The 15,970-nt window shown below is 42.8% G+C and overlaps 1 protein-coding gene across 3 annotated transcripts in view; it reads right to left on the bottom strand.

The window, feature by feature from the left end:
- Positions 1-15,970, bottom strand: part of CAMKK1 (calcium/calmodulin dependent protein kinase kinase 1) — a 328,954-nt gene that overhangs the window by 3,825 nt on the left and 309,159 nt on the right. For 2 of the 3 annotated variants that reach the window (XM_075589997.1, XM_075589998.1), the window contains exon 16: positions 13,419-13,460. The exons of the other annotated variant lie outside the window; for it this stretch is intronic. In XM_075589997.1, coding sequence (XP_075446112.1) covers positions 13,419-13,460 — 42 coding nt within the window. The remainder of the gene's footprint in view (positions 1-13,418; positions 13,461-15,970) is intronic. 3 annotated transcript variants of the gene reach the window in all.

Below are 15,970 nucleotides of genomic sequence, written 5' to 3'. Positions count from 1 at the left end.
GAGACGAGAGATTTGTCTGTCACCAGTTACATTACTAGCAATAGCTACAAAGCAGGCATTTTTTCTTTTATTCATGTGGTGCACCCAACAGATCTGGAATTGTGTGCTCAAAATAGTCCTGCCGATCATACATGTCCTATAAAGAAACAATAATGGACAAAGACAAAAAGACATGTACATTACTTGGAAAAAAATAAATGAAATCTGTTACAGAATAATGTGCTTTAGTATGTAACTCAGTCTATTGCAGTTTGTTATGCAGTAAATACAAATACCCCTTGTGGTGCATTTGCATGTCTCAGACAGGTCTGCAACTCTGACTTTCCTCATTATCACTTCGCAAACAGCGAGTCCACTGCAGCCAGGGATTCTGGGTAATGACATGCAAATGAGCAGTCAGTGTATCACTTTTTACTTCTTATCCATTTTAACAAGGACCTCTATGAGGTTATACCTGCCGTATTACACAGCTTTTCAGCACAGCCTGTGTTAAAGTGCATAGCCAGTAAACCTACTCACAGACAGCTGTTTTGACTTTTTGGGTCTCACCAGTGCAGGGCTGGTTGCTGGCTATGCAACGTGAAGCTGGTACATGGGTATACAGACACATCACGCATTGACTAATTTATTTTTGCTTTCCCATTTATCCAGGTTTTCTTGTAGTAATATTACAAAATGTGACTCTTTAAAAATGTTAAGAGTCTCTGTACTTTGATTCTACCAAGCAACAATATACTGTACATTTCAGCTTGTAAAGGGGGATGATGTAGAAAATGGGCTACCATCATATATCATTTGATTTTAGGTCATCAGGCTAATTATGCTTCAGTGTCCTGAATGTAGCCGATTTAATGAACATAGACATCTTTCAACATGATTCAATCTGTTTGCAATGTCTTCTAATTAGAGGTAGTTAAAAAGTACCCATCTGGAGGCTGTGGCCAGAATAGGCTCTTAGAATTCCATGGTGACTGATACTCTGTATGTCACCTCTTCCATGTGGACTTATTAATATAAAAGCAATTTTCCAAGACACACGACTTATCCAAGATGTGGAAAAGAAACCATTTATTTCCTGTATGTCAACAAACTCCAAAGTAAGTTTATACTTCATTCAAATTTAAAGCAGCAATCCAGCCAGAATCACATTACACTTTTTATTTTTTTACACGTCACTGGAAATGATAGGTCCCGTGGTGTTAAATCACACTATTAAACTCCGGGGACCTGCCCGGTTCCCTACTCATGGGTTTAGTTACCAGTGTTTCTTCAGGTGCTTTAAACCGATGACGTTGAGGCTCCTTATTTGTCAGTGAGATTTTGCAGCCATTTTATCTCCCTTGGAGGGAGCTTTAACACCGGTAACTTTACTGGTAAGTCTATTGGGGAAATCCCGGAGCTAAAAATGGCACGGTTTAGCTCCAGAGGGACACCCGGTTCCAATCCCGTTAAAAAAAAAGAAACACATGGAAAAACAAGCAGCTGAGATTGCTGCTTTAAGAGAAGAACCCAGAGCAGCAGATTGTGGCTCCCCCCCCCCCACTCCCTGCCCCCCTTCTCCATTCACGTTGAAAACCCTCCTTGGGGAAATACATCAAACTATGCATTCTCCAAAAAGATCAATGTGATAAATGCTAATGACTTATTTGTTCAATGCACAGTAGAATTTCAGATGGTGAGATGCACAATTGAAGATTACCTAGAATTCCAGAATTAGAATAGTTATACAAATGTAGTCTCCCCTATTGAAAAGCTATTCAATATCATGTTTGTAGAGGCATACCCGGAGAAAATATCAGCTTGGGAACAAACAGAAAAATTACTGTTAAATATTGCCATATTTACGAAGCAGTGCTGAAATAGACGTCACGGTCCATTCACACCGTAAGGGGACTAACATCTCCTTGGTATGTCCGTCTGAGTTGACTAGGCAAACTCCACTCTTAAGTATTAGTCAAGTGAATCTGTTTAGAGTATTTAAGTCAGTCTATCTTGGCTGTGTAACATTTTAAGTGTCACATACTGTATGAAGTATCTGCAGAGTTAAAATTGGAGTTCAATTGGAGGTAAAGAATACAAGAATTGGACTCTGCCCTTCACCAACAATCCTGCAACTGTGAGAACTCAGCTTTCTAAAGCTGATGTTTACTCTTCACTGCTACACTGCCTTCCCAGCCCTGATTTATACACCTGTTCTTTCTCCTCCTAGTCATCTTATCCTCCAATATCTGGGAACTCTCTCCTCCTATTTCTCTCTTTGCATCTCACTATGCCCTGCCTATTGTGCTTTTTCTGTTTGCCGTTTTTTCACTCCTTTGTAAACGTTTCTGTTCTCTCCATCTTCCTCACCCCACTCCTGTCCACATTTCTTTATCTCTCCTTCCCCCAACCTATGCTTGTGACTATATACTGCACCACTATTTACACACCTCTTTTCCAACAACTTCTACACCCCTCAATAAAAAGCACCCCCATAAATCCTCTTCTCATTCTCTCTACTCCTTCTTCCTCCTGGGGATATCTCACTTAACAAGCAACAGAGAAGCCCAATGCTACATCCAATATGACAAAAATACACAGCAAAATACTTATATATTCTCTTGAAAAAGGGTAATTTAGTTTAACCCTTTGTCCAAAGTATTGTAAGCTTGTGAGCCACAACAAGGCAGACCCCGTTCACAGGTCCTAACACTACCAGATAAAATACTAATATACCTCTATTAGAATTAAAATTCTCATTTACCTCTATTAGGAGGGAGAAAGACCAACATTGGATCTTCTTGTATTTTCCTCCCAGTAACATTTACTTTGAAGAGCATTCTAATTGTTCTGAACATACTGCTGCGGCACAGTTTATTCGAGCATTTGCCCGTTCTGTGCCGCAGCAGTAGCCTGGCGCGCGCCCGAGTGTGACGGGCGCACGCCGAAGCAGCGGAAGAGCGCCCTCCGATCGGGGCGCTCTCCCTACCGCTGCCGGGTCCGCCGGGTCCCCCGGAACCCCCTGCCGCTGTCCCGCGATCGCGGGACACCAGGGCTCCCTCGGGGAGCCCCTGGACACGCGTGCAGCGGGCGCACGCTCCCGATGACGCGTGACCGCGCGTCTATGACGCGCGGCACGCCGAGGGGCGGCCACTAGCAAGCCGGGAGATTTCCCGGCTTGCGGTACCGACCACACTTCAATAAAGTGTGTCGGTAGTGTATATCTTTTTCTGCAATTCATTAAGCGGTTTTGTAGTGAGTCCCAGTGTGGTAATTATATGCTCTCTGAATTCTAATCACTGTGTTTTGGACTGATTTATAATATGGGGCATGCACTTTCTTTTCCTTTTGTGTTACATATATATATATATATCAGAAAATAGCCGTGTTAGTCCAGTTGCGATAGTGCAGAATAAATGAGTTCTTCAGTATTAGGTGATACCTTTTTTATTGGACTAACAATTTATATCATAGGACAAGCTTTCAAGAGTTATCCTCTCCTTCAGGTCAAGCAATACTGATATACAAAGGATTCAATGGCTAAAACAGTGTAGAGAGATATATATATAATACACACACACACACACATATACAGTATAATCACTAGTAAATGCTACTTTTGAATGCACGGCTCTATTTTATGCCTGAAACCTACAATATGTTCTATTTCCGAAGCCACATTTCACTGCAGCTCTACATTTTTAGGGGGAAAGTATCCTCATAAAAACAAAAAGCACCAAAAAAGTTAATATTTCTTTTTGATGAAATGGAAAATGTTTCTTACAAAATAGCAAGCGGTACTAATCCTTAGTGCACCTTAAGGCCCTTTCACCTACAAATTGTGTCTAAGGGCCTCTTGAACTGACATTACACAAAGAAATACTAGTTAGCTCTTGTTTGTATTTCAATTACATTTGGAAATGCCACATTGTACTGTACATACAGTATATACAGTTAGGTCTGGAAATAATTGGACACTGACACAATTTTGGCTCTGTACGCCACCACAATGGATTTGAAATGAAAAAACCGAGATGCAATAGAAGTGCAGACTTTCAGCTTTAATTTAAGGGGTTGAACAAAAATATCGTATGAAACGTTTAGGAATTGCAACCATTTTCATACACAGTCCCCTTATTTCAGGGTCTTTCTGCCTTAAGTTTTGTCTTCAGTAAGTGAAATGCATGCTCGATCGGGTTGAGATCAGGTGATTGACTCAGCCATTGCTGAATATCCCACTTCTTTGCCTTAAAAACCTCCTGAGTTGCTTTCACAGTATATTTTGGGTCATTGTCCATCTGTAAAGTGAAGCGCCGTCCAATCAACTTTGCTGAATTTGGCTGAATCTGAGCAGACAATATATCCCTATACACTTCAGAATTCATCCGGCTGCTTCTGTCTTCTGTCACATCATCAATAAACACTAGTGACCCAGTGTCATTGTAAGCCATGCATGCCTATGCCATCACACTGCCTCCACCGTGTTTTACAGATGTGGTATGCTTCGGATCATGAGTCATTCCAAGCCTTCTCCATACTTTTTTTCCCCCTTCATTCTGGTACAGGTTGATCTTAGTTTCATCTTTCCAAAGAATGCTGTTCCAGAACTGGGTTGGCTTTTTTTTTAGATATTGTTTGGCAAAGTCTAATCTGGCCTTTCTGTTCTTGAGGCTTATGAATGGTTTGTACCTTGTGGTGAACCCTCTTTATTTGCTCTCGTGAAGTCTTCTCTTTATGGTAGACTTGGATAATGATATGCCTACCTCCTGGAGAGTGTTCTTCACTTGGCTGGATGTTGTGAATGGGTTTTTCTTTACCATGGAAAGGATCCTACGATCATCCACCACTGTTGTCTTCCGTGGATGTCCAGGCCTTTTTGTGTTACAGTCGCCAAGAAGTCTGTCCTGCGCTACTGTGTATGTGGGCAAGTCACCTTAAATGTCCAGGCCTTTTTGTGTTACAGAGCTCACCAGTGCGTTCTTTTTTTCTCAGAATGTACCAAACTGTTGATTTGGCCACTCCTAATGTTCCTGCTATCTCTCTGATGGATTTTTTTGCAGCCTAAGGATACCCTGTTTCACTTGCATTGAGAGCTCCTTTGACCGCATGTTGTGGGTTCACAGCAACAGCTACCAAGTGCGAATGCCACACCTGGAATCAACTCCAGACCTTTTACCTGCTTAATTGATGATGAAATAACAAAGGAATAGCCCACACCTGTCCATGAAACAGCTTTTGAGTCAATTATCCAATTACTTTTGGTCCCTTGAAAAAGAGGGGGCTACATATTAAAGAGATATAATTCCTAAACCCTTCCTCCAATTTGGATGTGAATACCCTCAAATTAAAGCTGTTAAACTGCACTTTAAGCCCATATTCATTATTTAACTGTAACTTGAATTTATTTTGGTACACAGCCGAAATAACTAAACTTGTATCAGTGTCCAATTATTTCCGGACCTAACTGTGTGTAGCCGGGCCCCCCTTTAACATTTGGCTGGGCGGGAGGAAGGTTGCAGGCAGGCGAACGGGTCGCCAGAGCTCTGCTGCGCACCCAGCAAGCGGAGGCTGCCATCTTATATAGTCGCGCATGCGCAATAGAGCCGATGCGCAAGCGCAGGGCACATTTAGTGCAGCAGCCATTAGAGAGGTCCTGCACGGGACTACGAGTCCCAGGAGCTGTATACCACATGTGGCTGAATGCCAATAGGCCCTGGTATCCGCGGCAGGCAGATGGATACATTTGGTGCGCTGAGGACCGCACGCTTCAGTCGGGAGCAGGACAGCAAGGGGTGAGGTAAGGTCAAGTGCTCCGCTGGACTAGGCCCAGATATCCCCTCAGGTCCCAGCTAGACCATGACCACCTATAGTTTCTGTGCTATAGGGAAGGCCCCCAGATAGGGACGCTCCCCTTAGCATATTAGTGTCAGTGTTATTACACCGGTGATGGACGCCACGCTGTGAGCTGCGGCCTGCGATCTGGGACCAGACCACAGATATTCAGATAGACATTTAAAGGGACACACTCCAGTGGGAGCTCCTTCCAGAGGCGGATGCCCGAGGACACGAGCGAGAGAGGCTTCAGCAGGCCGCGGCGTGGGACCACATTGTGGTGGATCCCTCAGCCAAGTCGGGCCTAAGACCAGGAAGGTATCTAAAGTGCACCAATGGTCATACACAGTGGGTAGCGCTACTCCACACACACTCTTTGGATGGGCCTGGCTCTGTGGAAACCGGGGTGGTTAGGTGCCCAGGTCACCCTCATAACTTGGGACACATATATGCCCTGTGTGTGTATTTACTGACTATATTGGTTCCTGTGAGGGTTTATCCTGCTGCGCTAGAATCCCTCTCAGGTGGAGGCGCAGCAACCAGAGGAACCAGATCACCCCAGGCTCCCATCGGCGGAGGCTTAGACCTTATGTGAGCCACAGGTAATGGCAGCACGGTTGTTTTTTTCCCTTAGTAACAGGGAAAGGGGGCTACATTTGGAGGCACTGCTGAAATTTCAGACCTGGGGTGCCCGAGATTTTAGTACCAAATTAGCGAAACCATGTTTGTACCATCCAAGCAAGAGGTCCGTGACTGTGCCTTGGAGCTCCACGAATTCCCACGCCACGTGGTCGCAGTGGGAGACGTTCCCCCCAATACGCCCCAATATGACGTCTGCACTCACATAAGACAACTCCCCGGTCTAGCCAACAATAGGCCGCAAGTACAACCCTACGTACCATTGGAGTCTAGTAATAGCGGCCGAGGGCCACGAAATATGTGAAGAGGGTACTCCATGGGCCCTGTATCTACTGAGGGCCCTGCCCACGGGTTGCCCATTGATATACCCTGATCTACCAACCCCACTGGTAACTTCCACTCCGGGACCCTCATCTGAGGTACCCTATCGGGCTGAATCCTCACACCGCTCCTACACCCCATGGAGGAATAAAGCCCCGACCATCAATCTACTCAGACTTACCCATACCCGGGGTAACCTGCAGTCGCAGAGCCAAACTAGAGGTGCCTCGATGGGGTGAGACCCCACACCATTTATGTACCCCCAGAACGTACGGGACTAGTCCAGAGCAAACCCGTAGCCGACAGCCTGAATGCCACAGTCGACAGTCAACCGGAAGCACAGACTTAGGAATAACACTACCACAGCTGGTGGAAGCCCTAACACAGTCCTCGCAATCCCAAAATAAATGCAAACTCAAGGCCTTCTCCGGGATATCACCCACTCCCATTGGAGAAGGGTTTGCAGCATGGAAATAACATACTCTAAGGTATTGGAGGAATGGTCGTACACCAAAGCGATAAAGAGGCAGCGGATCATGGAATGCCTAAGGCCGCCTTGCCTCTACGATGGTAAGCATTCACTGGGAGCAGAATACGGACGTAACGGCCCGGATGTAGTAGATTTCCTAAATGAGGCCTATGGACTAGAGGATGAGGAGAGTGAGCTCTGGGCTATGTACTATGCTCTTCGCCATAAAGAAGGACAAGAGCTGCCTGCGTTCATCCATCGCATACAACTAGTATTGTGGCCACTACTCCCCCGGTAACTCATCTCCGAAGTGGACGAAGCCCGACATAAACAGTTCCTGCGAGGGTCGAGCCCTAACCACCCTATAGCCAACATGCTCCGGTGTGCTCCCATGCAAGGGTGTCCTCCTACGTTCACGGGACTATTGAGCCAAGTACAAGTGCACGAGGCGCATGGCCGGTTGCACACTCCTAAGAAGTCCAAAGAGTCCCGGAAAAAGGAGACCAAAGGAGCGTTGGCCCAGAAGTCCAAGGAGACAGAAAGTGTTGAGGATAACCCTCCTTCAAGGGTGCCTGCGTCCGCATCCAGGACGCCTTGGAGAGCGACCCCTACCTCTAGGGCCGGTGCGAGCCGAAGTAACCGCTGTTACACCTGTGATCAAGAAGGTCACTTTGCAAAAGATTGCCCGACGTCAAGGACTCCCACTCCGGGAGCTATGGCCTTCACAATGCAAACGACAGGACAGCCCTACAGTCCTCGGAGAGCGCCCCAACGCCTCCGCATTGCTGGACACGGGGTCATCACACCATCTATTGTCCCTTCTACAATGCGCACATGAAACATTTGCCTATGCAGTCGGAGGAGAAGATGAAACTATGGGGCCTTAGCAGTGAAGACTACCCTATTGACGGTGTGGTGCAAGTATGGTTGGACATACTGCAATTGAACATCAACCAGACCCACCCCATGGAAGTGGAGGCTCGAATATGTCCCAAGCCCCGGGAACATCCAAGCTCCCTCATCATACTGGGAACCAATGCCGATGTGGTGCGGGCTCTGATCCGAGCCTATCTGCAAGAGGCGGGCAAATTACCCCTATCCTCCCTACGGATCCACCCACTCTTCAAAGAGGAGTGCTGCAGAATCTCCGCCCAAGACGGATTTGGCCAATTCTTCAATCTAGAGAAGGGGTTGGCAGAGATTCCACCAGGGGGAGTGAAGCACATGGCAGCGGTGCCCAACTACCCGGGACATGACAACGCCGACTGGTACTTCTCCCTAGAGACTACACCCGAAGAGGATGCCAAAAGAGGGTTCCGGGTGGTACAGAGATAAAGGAGTGGAAGACTGCCCTTCCCAATCGCTTCAAAGTGGCAATACAGAATATTTCACCTCACCACATATGGTTTGACATCAGTCAAGTTCTGGGTCGGATATACCCGGTTACGCCTGTGGAATCCCTGGCCCATGTGAACGCCACTGCTGTGCAAGAAGAGCCGGTCGGTCTACAGTCCAACTTCGGGGAATCGACCCCGCCTGCGGACTGTAAGAAGCGGCTTTGTGCCAAATTTGTGGAGCGCCGGAAGTATTCTCCACCAGCGAGATGGATGTGGGCTGCAGAAAGAGTGCCCAGCACATGAGTGATACCACGCCATTCCGGGAGCGTTCAAGACGCATCTCTCCCAGAGATGTAGAGGATGTGAGGGACGTCCTAAAGGAGTTGGAGATGGAGATGGGTATCGTAACGGAGTTCCGTAGCCCCTATGCCTCCCCTATCGTGGTAGTATGAAAGAAGAATGGGTCTGTCCGCCTGTGCGCAGGCTACCGTTTGTCTGTCCCCTCAGGTTCTATCAGTTCACCCGGATGCCCCAAGGCATTTGCGGTGCTCCCGCAACCTTCCATAGGTTAATGGAGAAGACCATTGGCGATATGAACCCCCGGGAGTGCCTAGTCTATCTAGACAACATTATCGTGTTCGGTAAGACCTTTGAAGAGCACGAAGAATGCCTCCTGAAGGTGTTGGATAGACTGCGCAAAGGCGGCCTGAAACTGTCACTGGACAAATGTCGGTTCTGCCGCACGTCTGTCACCTACGTGAGCCACATAGTGTCCACAGAAGGAGTGGCTACCGATCCCGCCAAGTTAGAAGCCGTAGTAAATTGGCCCAGACCAGCCAATGAAATGGAGCTGCGGTCCTTTACTAGGGTTTTGCAGCTACTAACGCTAAAGTTTCTGAGGTTGAAACGCAATTGTTCAACAGAGGAATGTTTTGAATCTAGGGCTGTTGAGATGTGAGATAGATTTGCCTCCAGAGGTTACAGCAGTAAACACATTCATCAGGGGTATCAACATAGTGTGATGAATAAACGTGAAGCACTACTACAACCAAAAAAGAAGACTAGTGATTTTAAAACTCGCTTTATTGGTACCTATAATGACAGATGGGGAGATCTTAAATCCATTCTCCAGAAACATTGGCCTATTCTATGCACCGATGGGGAACTTAGGGAAGCAGTAGGTGAGAGGGTCAATTTAACGAGCCGACGGTCTACCAACTTAAAAGACCGTCTTGTACATAGTCATTATATTCCCCACACTAGCGAGACATTCCTTACTATTAGAAAAACAGGCTTTCTAAATGTAATAATTGTTCGGCCTGTAAATATATGTTGCAACCGACAAGTTTTCAAATAGTGATCAGACCAAGAATTATAACATTGGATATACCCTAAATTGTAAGTCTAAGGGTGTTATCTATTGTTTAACTGGTCCCTGCCAACTCAAATACATTGGCATGACCACCCGCGAACTTCGGTTCAGGATCTTAGAACACACTAGGAACATTAGATCAGTGCAGTGGGACTTGGATGCCTGTAAAAAAATTACATCTGTGGCCAGACACTTTTTTCAGTGTCACGCCTCAGACAGTACTTGTATGTCAGCATTTGCTTTTGACAAAATATCTCTGGGCATTAGAGGTGGGGATTTAGAAAAAGTACTTCTTAAAAAGGAATGCCGCTGGATAGTCCTTCTTAACACTATGCAACCCACGGGAATGAATGACTCCCTTGGGTTTGCTATGTTTTTGTAGTTTTTCATTGTGTCATTTTTTCTACGGTGTGTTTTTTATCCTTGAGTATTACCATCATAGTGTAGTTTGGGGTACATGGAGGATCCCAGCAGTACTATTGTGATCTTTATATATATATATATGCTTATCCATGTGTCCTCACTGCTGTTTTTTTTATTTTTTTTGTTATTTCCCCTCCTCTGTTTTACTATTTATCTTTTTAATGAGTAGTTATTTATTTCACATTTGCTCTTTATGATTTTTGTACTTGGTACTTTAGCTCTGTATGGCTAACACCTTTGTCTCTCTAATATATTTTTTGACCATCAGCGCCTTGGCAATGAATTTAACATGCTATATACCGTCCTTGATGATGTCAGCCATGGCTTTGCAAGCGGGATGTGAATCAGTGTAACTTCTGCGCATGTGTATCTGAGAAATCACAACGGCTGGAACTCCCTGCGCATGATGTACTGACTCTGATTACTCCACTGCCTGCACCAGTGTTGATGACGCTACCAATCAAGCTCTGTACTCGCTATTGGATGCGGGGTCTGGGAGGTGCTGTGAATACTTACCCGATTTCTTATAAAGACTAGCTTACCTCTACTTGTATTGTATCACTCCGGGATGAAGCCCACCGACGGGTGAAACGCGTAGAGTGTCTTCTTTTGGCAGCTATATATGATTTTTCTGGCGTGATTCCTACGGCCTCATGCAGTAACCATGGACTTTCTTGGATTTTTTCATGAGCAAGTTTTGGAGCTTTACCACTGAGGACTGAACCCGGTTGCTACCTTGTGACAGCTGAGTATAATCTCCCCTGCTGTTTGGTGTTACTGTTCCTCGTGGCTTGTGCACTTATGTGTGTTTGCATCATTCTCCAGCATTGGCTTTTTGCAACTCCATTTAATCATGTTCCTATCTGCTCATGTGTTATGACCATGGTTACTCTATACATCTATGCTGTTTGATTATTTATCATTTTTTGTACTTGCTGATCAGGGTATGAGTTTGGTTATTTTCTTTTTTCTCCCCTGTGTTTTTCCCTTGGCTTTAAGGTATATTTTTGCTTATATACATTTTTTATGTATATAGTTATTGATTTCATACTTTTCCTTATGCCTTTAGTTACATTTTATATTTTGTAGCATTAGGGTTCATTTTTTCATTTCTTGTCCCATTTAGGCTTTTTTTGTGTTCATTTATATTATAGTTATTACAGTATTATTTAGACGCATTATAGGTTTTTTGGGTCATTTATCAGCATTTACTATTAGAGAGTCACTGCCTATATATTTTCAGCTGCCATTAGTCTGTTTATGTTTTTAAGTTAGTGTGTCTTGCTGCTTTAATAAAATCTTGTTCATTTTCTGCTTTGACAGAGCATCCGGGTCTTTTTGCTATACTCTATTTGCTTATTCTGGTAGTATATTTGAGAGTGCTATTTTAGGGGATTGTCTTTGTCTCTTTCTATTGTGTGTGTTATATATTTGTATCTCTCCCCAAGCACCATCAGGTTACCCTTACTATTTCATTTCAGTCTTTCTGGGTGTATATATTTTTTATACTCAATCAGTCAGTGTTATTTGGGGTCTGATTTAACTACTTATTTTACTAGTTATTTAACTACTTATATATAGTCTGATTTAACTACTTGAGTTCAGAGCCATCTTCATGGATTTCTGCAGAGATATTCTCAACAACTTTGCCATTGAATCGATGATCTATGTTCTCTGCCATGGAATCCCCGTGTTCCCGTGAGCAACATACTTTTTTGTGTGTTTGATATATATATATATATATATATATATATATATATATATATATATATATATATATACTTAGTTAAGCTATGGTGGGTAAAAAAAGTGATAAAAACCCTCCACAGCAAAGCAAATGGAAATATTACTGTATGCTCATTTGCATGTCTTAGACAGGTCTCAACCCCACCTTTCACCATTATCACCCAGCACCCAGCACTTCCATTGCAGCAAGGGATTCTGGGAAATGACATGCAAATGAGCACACAGTGCCACCTTTTGCTTCAAAACCATTAACATGGTTCCCTATAGGCATAGGTGCTCAAAGCTGTGACCAAGCAGCAAGCTTAAGCCTATAGGGAACCATGTTAATGGTTTTGAAGCAAAAGGTGGCACTGTGTGCTCATTTGCATGTCATTTCCCAGAATCTCTTGCTGCAGTGGAAGTGCTGTGTGATAATGGTGAAAGGCGGGGTTGCAGACCTGCTAAGACATGCAAATGAGCATACATTAATATTTCCCTTAGCTATATATATATATATCTATATGTACATACACACACACACACACACACACACACACACACACACACACACACACACACACACACACACACACACACACACACACACACACACGCAAATGTTGTAACAGAGAAATAACAGAAAACCTGATGACATAAGTCTGGAACATCACGTTCTATGCAGGGTAAGATAACAGTACAAAGCATTAGATAAAATTGTTATTTCACGGTGAGTAGATCAAACTGTAATTATGAAAGGATCAAATTACAGCAAACATTGTGATCCAAACATGTCCCTACAAACAAAGCAATAATAATGTTAACAAATGCATAATGGATTGACACCTTGTTAAGCATAAAAAAAAAACCTTTGAAACTATATGCACCGAGTTCAGCGACGACCTCCTGTTAAGCAAATTGATCAGATTATTATGGCAATAAGGCATCGCTTGTGGATCACAGGGTGCTAACAGAAGGTGCGCTGTGTCTAAAGGAGAGGCTGCGTAGCCAGAGCAGCGGTAGCCAGGGGATGTGTTAAGTTGCACAATGCTGGTTAATATTAGGCAATGTAAATACTGTATTAAATTTCACGTTGCTTTACCCTTTCCCCAAAAGTAATTTGAGCACACAAAAAAAAGGCAAACATTTCTCAGCATTGGTAACACAGCCACATTTAGGGAAAGCAAATACTGTTTTTAGGGATAGGGCAAGAAAACAGGTTGTTAATTTGGAAGGCGGGTTGTTACTAATACACACGATGGTGAGGACTGTAGACAGACTCCACAAATGTCAGTATAACCAGGGGAAACAACACAGAAATTACCTTAAGTATGGATGCAATTTTAAAGATGATTTAAACTGGCACCTGTTCCATGGTGAAACAATGAAACAAACAAAAAAAAAAAAAGAAAGAAAACAACAATAAACTTGCTGGCAGTTTGGGAAAAAAAACCTATAACTCTAAACGTTATCATATCAGAAATGTTGTATTTAAATAGCGGACTGTGTGTTATCTGGTTAATATTTGCATGTCTCTAACAGAACGTGTATCCAGAAGTGACTCAAGAGGGTTTGTGCATGAATAGGTCTGTACAGTAGTAATTGCATTACAGATTTGTATCTCGTTCGAGAAGATAAGAATCAATCTTTAAATGATCAAGTCCTGTGAGATATAGAACCTAATGTAGCACCACCTCCCATTCTAAATCATTTAAAAAAATGAGACCAAAATATATACAGCTAATCGTTTGTTTTTTAAATGAAGACGAAAACTTTCAATAACCATTTTCATTGTGTATATTTAAACTGTACTACAGCATTGTGCAAGTTGTAATTGGTAAAACGAAAGCATACAGTACGTCACACATTTTTTCTATTGTTTGCAAACTAGAGGTGAAATTCACTGGGTGTGCTTACATTCACACGCTAGGCAATACAGAACAGGGAGTGCTTCCTTTTATATGGTAGGAAACAAACAGCTACTGTACATGAGAATATTGCAAGCGGTGATGCACATATTTGTATAGATGTGTGCAAGGCCAGTGTATCCAATATACAAATGCTTACAAGTCCTAAACACTACTAGGAAACTACAATAATATAAATACAAGTCTTTAAATTATTTGTTTACGAATATGGTGAGAAACAGCTAGAAATAGACACTTGGGGGGATATGCACTAAGCAGTGATAAGTGGGTTTTCTGGGTGCTATGCACAAAGCAGTGATAAGTGGGTTTTCTGGGTGCTATGCACAAAGCAGTGATAAGTGGGTTTTCTGGGTGCTATGCACAAAGCAGTGATAAGTGCTTTTAAGTGAGATACATGCCTTTATAGCATTACTGCCTGTTGTGAGATTCACAAAGCAGTGATAACAGTGCAGTATCGCGCTATAATGGCTTTTTATCCCACCTAAAAGCACTTATCACTGCTTAGTGCATAACCCCCTTGGTCTGGTGTTCTGGTCTTGGTTCTAAATAATGTTTGGTTTTTGGTTCTACAAATTGTAGGGTTTTGTATTTTGTTTTGAATGTAAGGTTCTGGTAGGCACCGATTTTGCCCATCTCTACATTTATGTACAGTACTGTCAGATTCCTCCCTCTCTCTCACGCTGGTGTTTACTTACAAAGTAGTGCTATTCTACAGGTTTAATAAAAGACAGATACTCCATGGAATGCATTTTTGTTGAACATAGACCATTTGACAATTTTTACTTTTACTAATCTGTTCCTTTTCTCCTTCCTCTGTGGTATATTGTAGATGATCTCTCTATATACAATATAATATATATATATATATATACAATATAATATATATATATATATATATATATATATATATATATATATATATATATATATATACATACACACGTTACAATAAACATAAAAAGTGAAAAAATAACCAATACCCTTGCTTTACACCTTAATGGATAAGTTCCTGTAAGTCTTGTACAGCATTGTGTTATACTGTCCAAGCAAGTGTTATAATATCCTAGTAGTTACAATAATTGGAATTACAAACAGTTCCAGGGATACAATTTCCCAGAAATAATACTACTACTCACAAAACCATTCCCCTTCTTTATAGAAATTGATTGTAATTTAGGCAGGATTGTGTCATTTCAAAATGTCACAAGCTTATAGAAGATTTAAAAGGCAGGGTTGGAGTTCAAGGATGGCGAGGAAACCAACACTTACGAAAGAAATGGAAAACAAGTTGGCTTTGAGCTGTATTTTGGGACAGATTATGTGACAATTGCTTTGAAACTTTGGAGTAGCTCCTAGACTCCCCCAATGAGACAGCAGCAGGAGGGATTTTCTTCAAGTCTACGGTTTAGTCTGTGTTCAGGATTTAAACATTGTGCAGCCATGAGAGGTGGCATCCTCCACCATGATAAATGGTTTTCAATGTATTCATTCATTATTTCATCTTTTACAACCCATTGGAACACGATACCCAACTTTTAATAAAGAATCTATCTATTTATCTTACAAAATGCATTCATATCCATGTATCCATAGCCCTACACAGTGACCTTAATGGAAAACAGATTCACGTAGATGTGGACTTTGTGAATAACTACTGAAGTAAAATTCAGACAGAAGCTAGTGTTTCTTATTAATTTCTCATGAGAGATTAATTAAAATTGCTAAAAGAACTGATACCGTAATAGTTACTGTAGGTATTCAGAGGCCACTCATGGATCATGTACATATTTCAGAGCCCCATGTCAATTACATTTACGGTAGTACCAGAGGCTCCTCATGCAAAAGTACACGCATCACAGGGATCCTCTTCTTATTCATGGCTAACAGCTAGCAATGTATTTCTACTGCGGCTTTGCACAAGTATCCTTTACCTCCTTGACACGTAGTG

Source organism: Ascaphus truei, chromosome 3 (assembly GCF_040206685.1).
Source record: "Ascaphus truei isolate aAscTru1 chromosome 3, aAscTru1.hap1, whole genome shotgun sequence".
Taxonomy (NCBI): domain Eukaryota; kingdom Metazoa; phylum Chordata; class Amphibia; order Anura; family Ascaphidae; genus Ascaphus; species Ascaphus truei.
The sequence above is the reverse complement of the archived record's forward strand: the minus strand, read 5'-3'. Positions and strand labels throughout refer to the sequence as shown.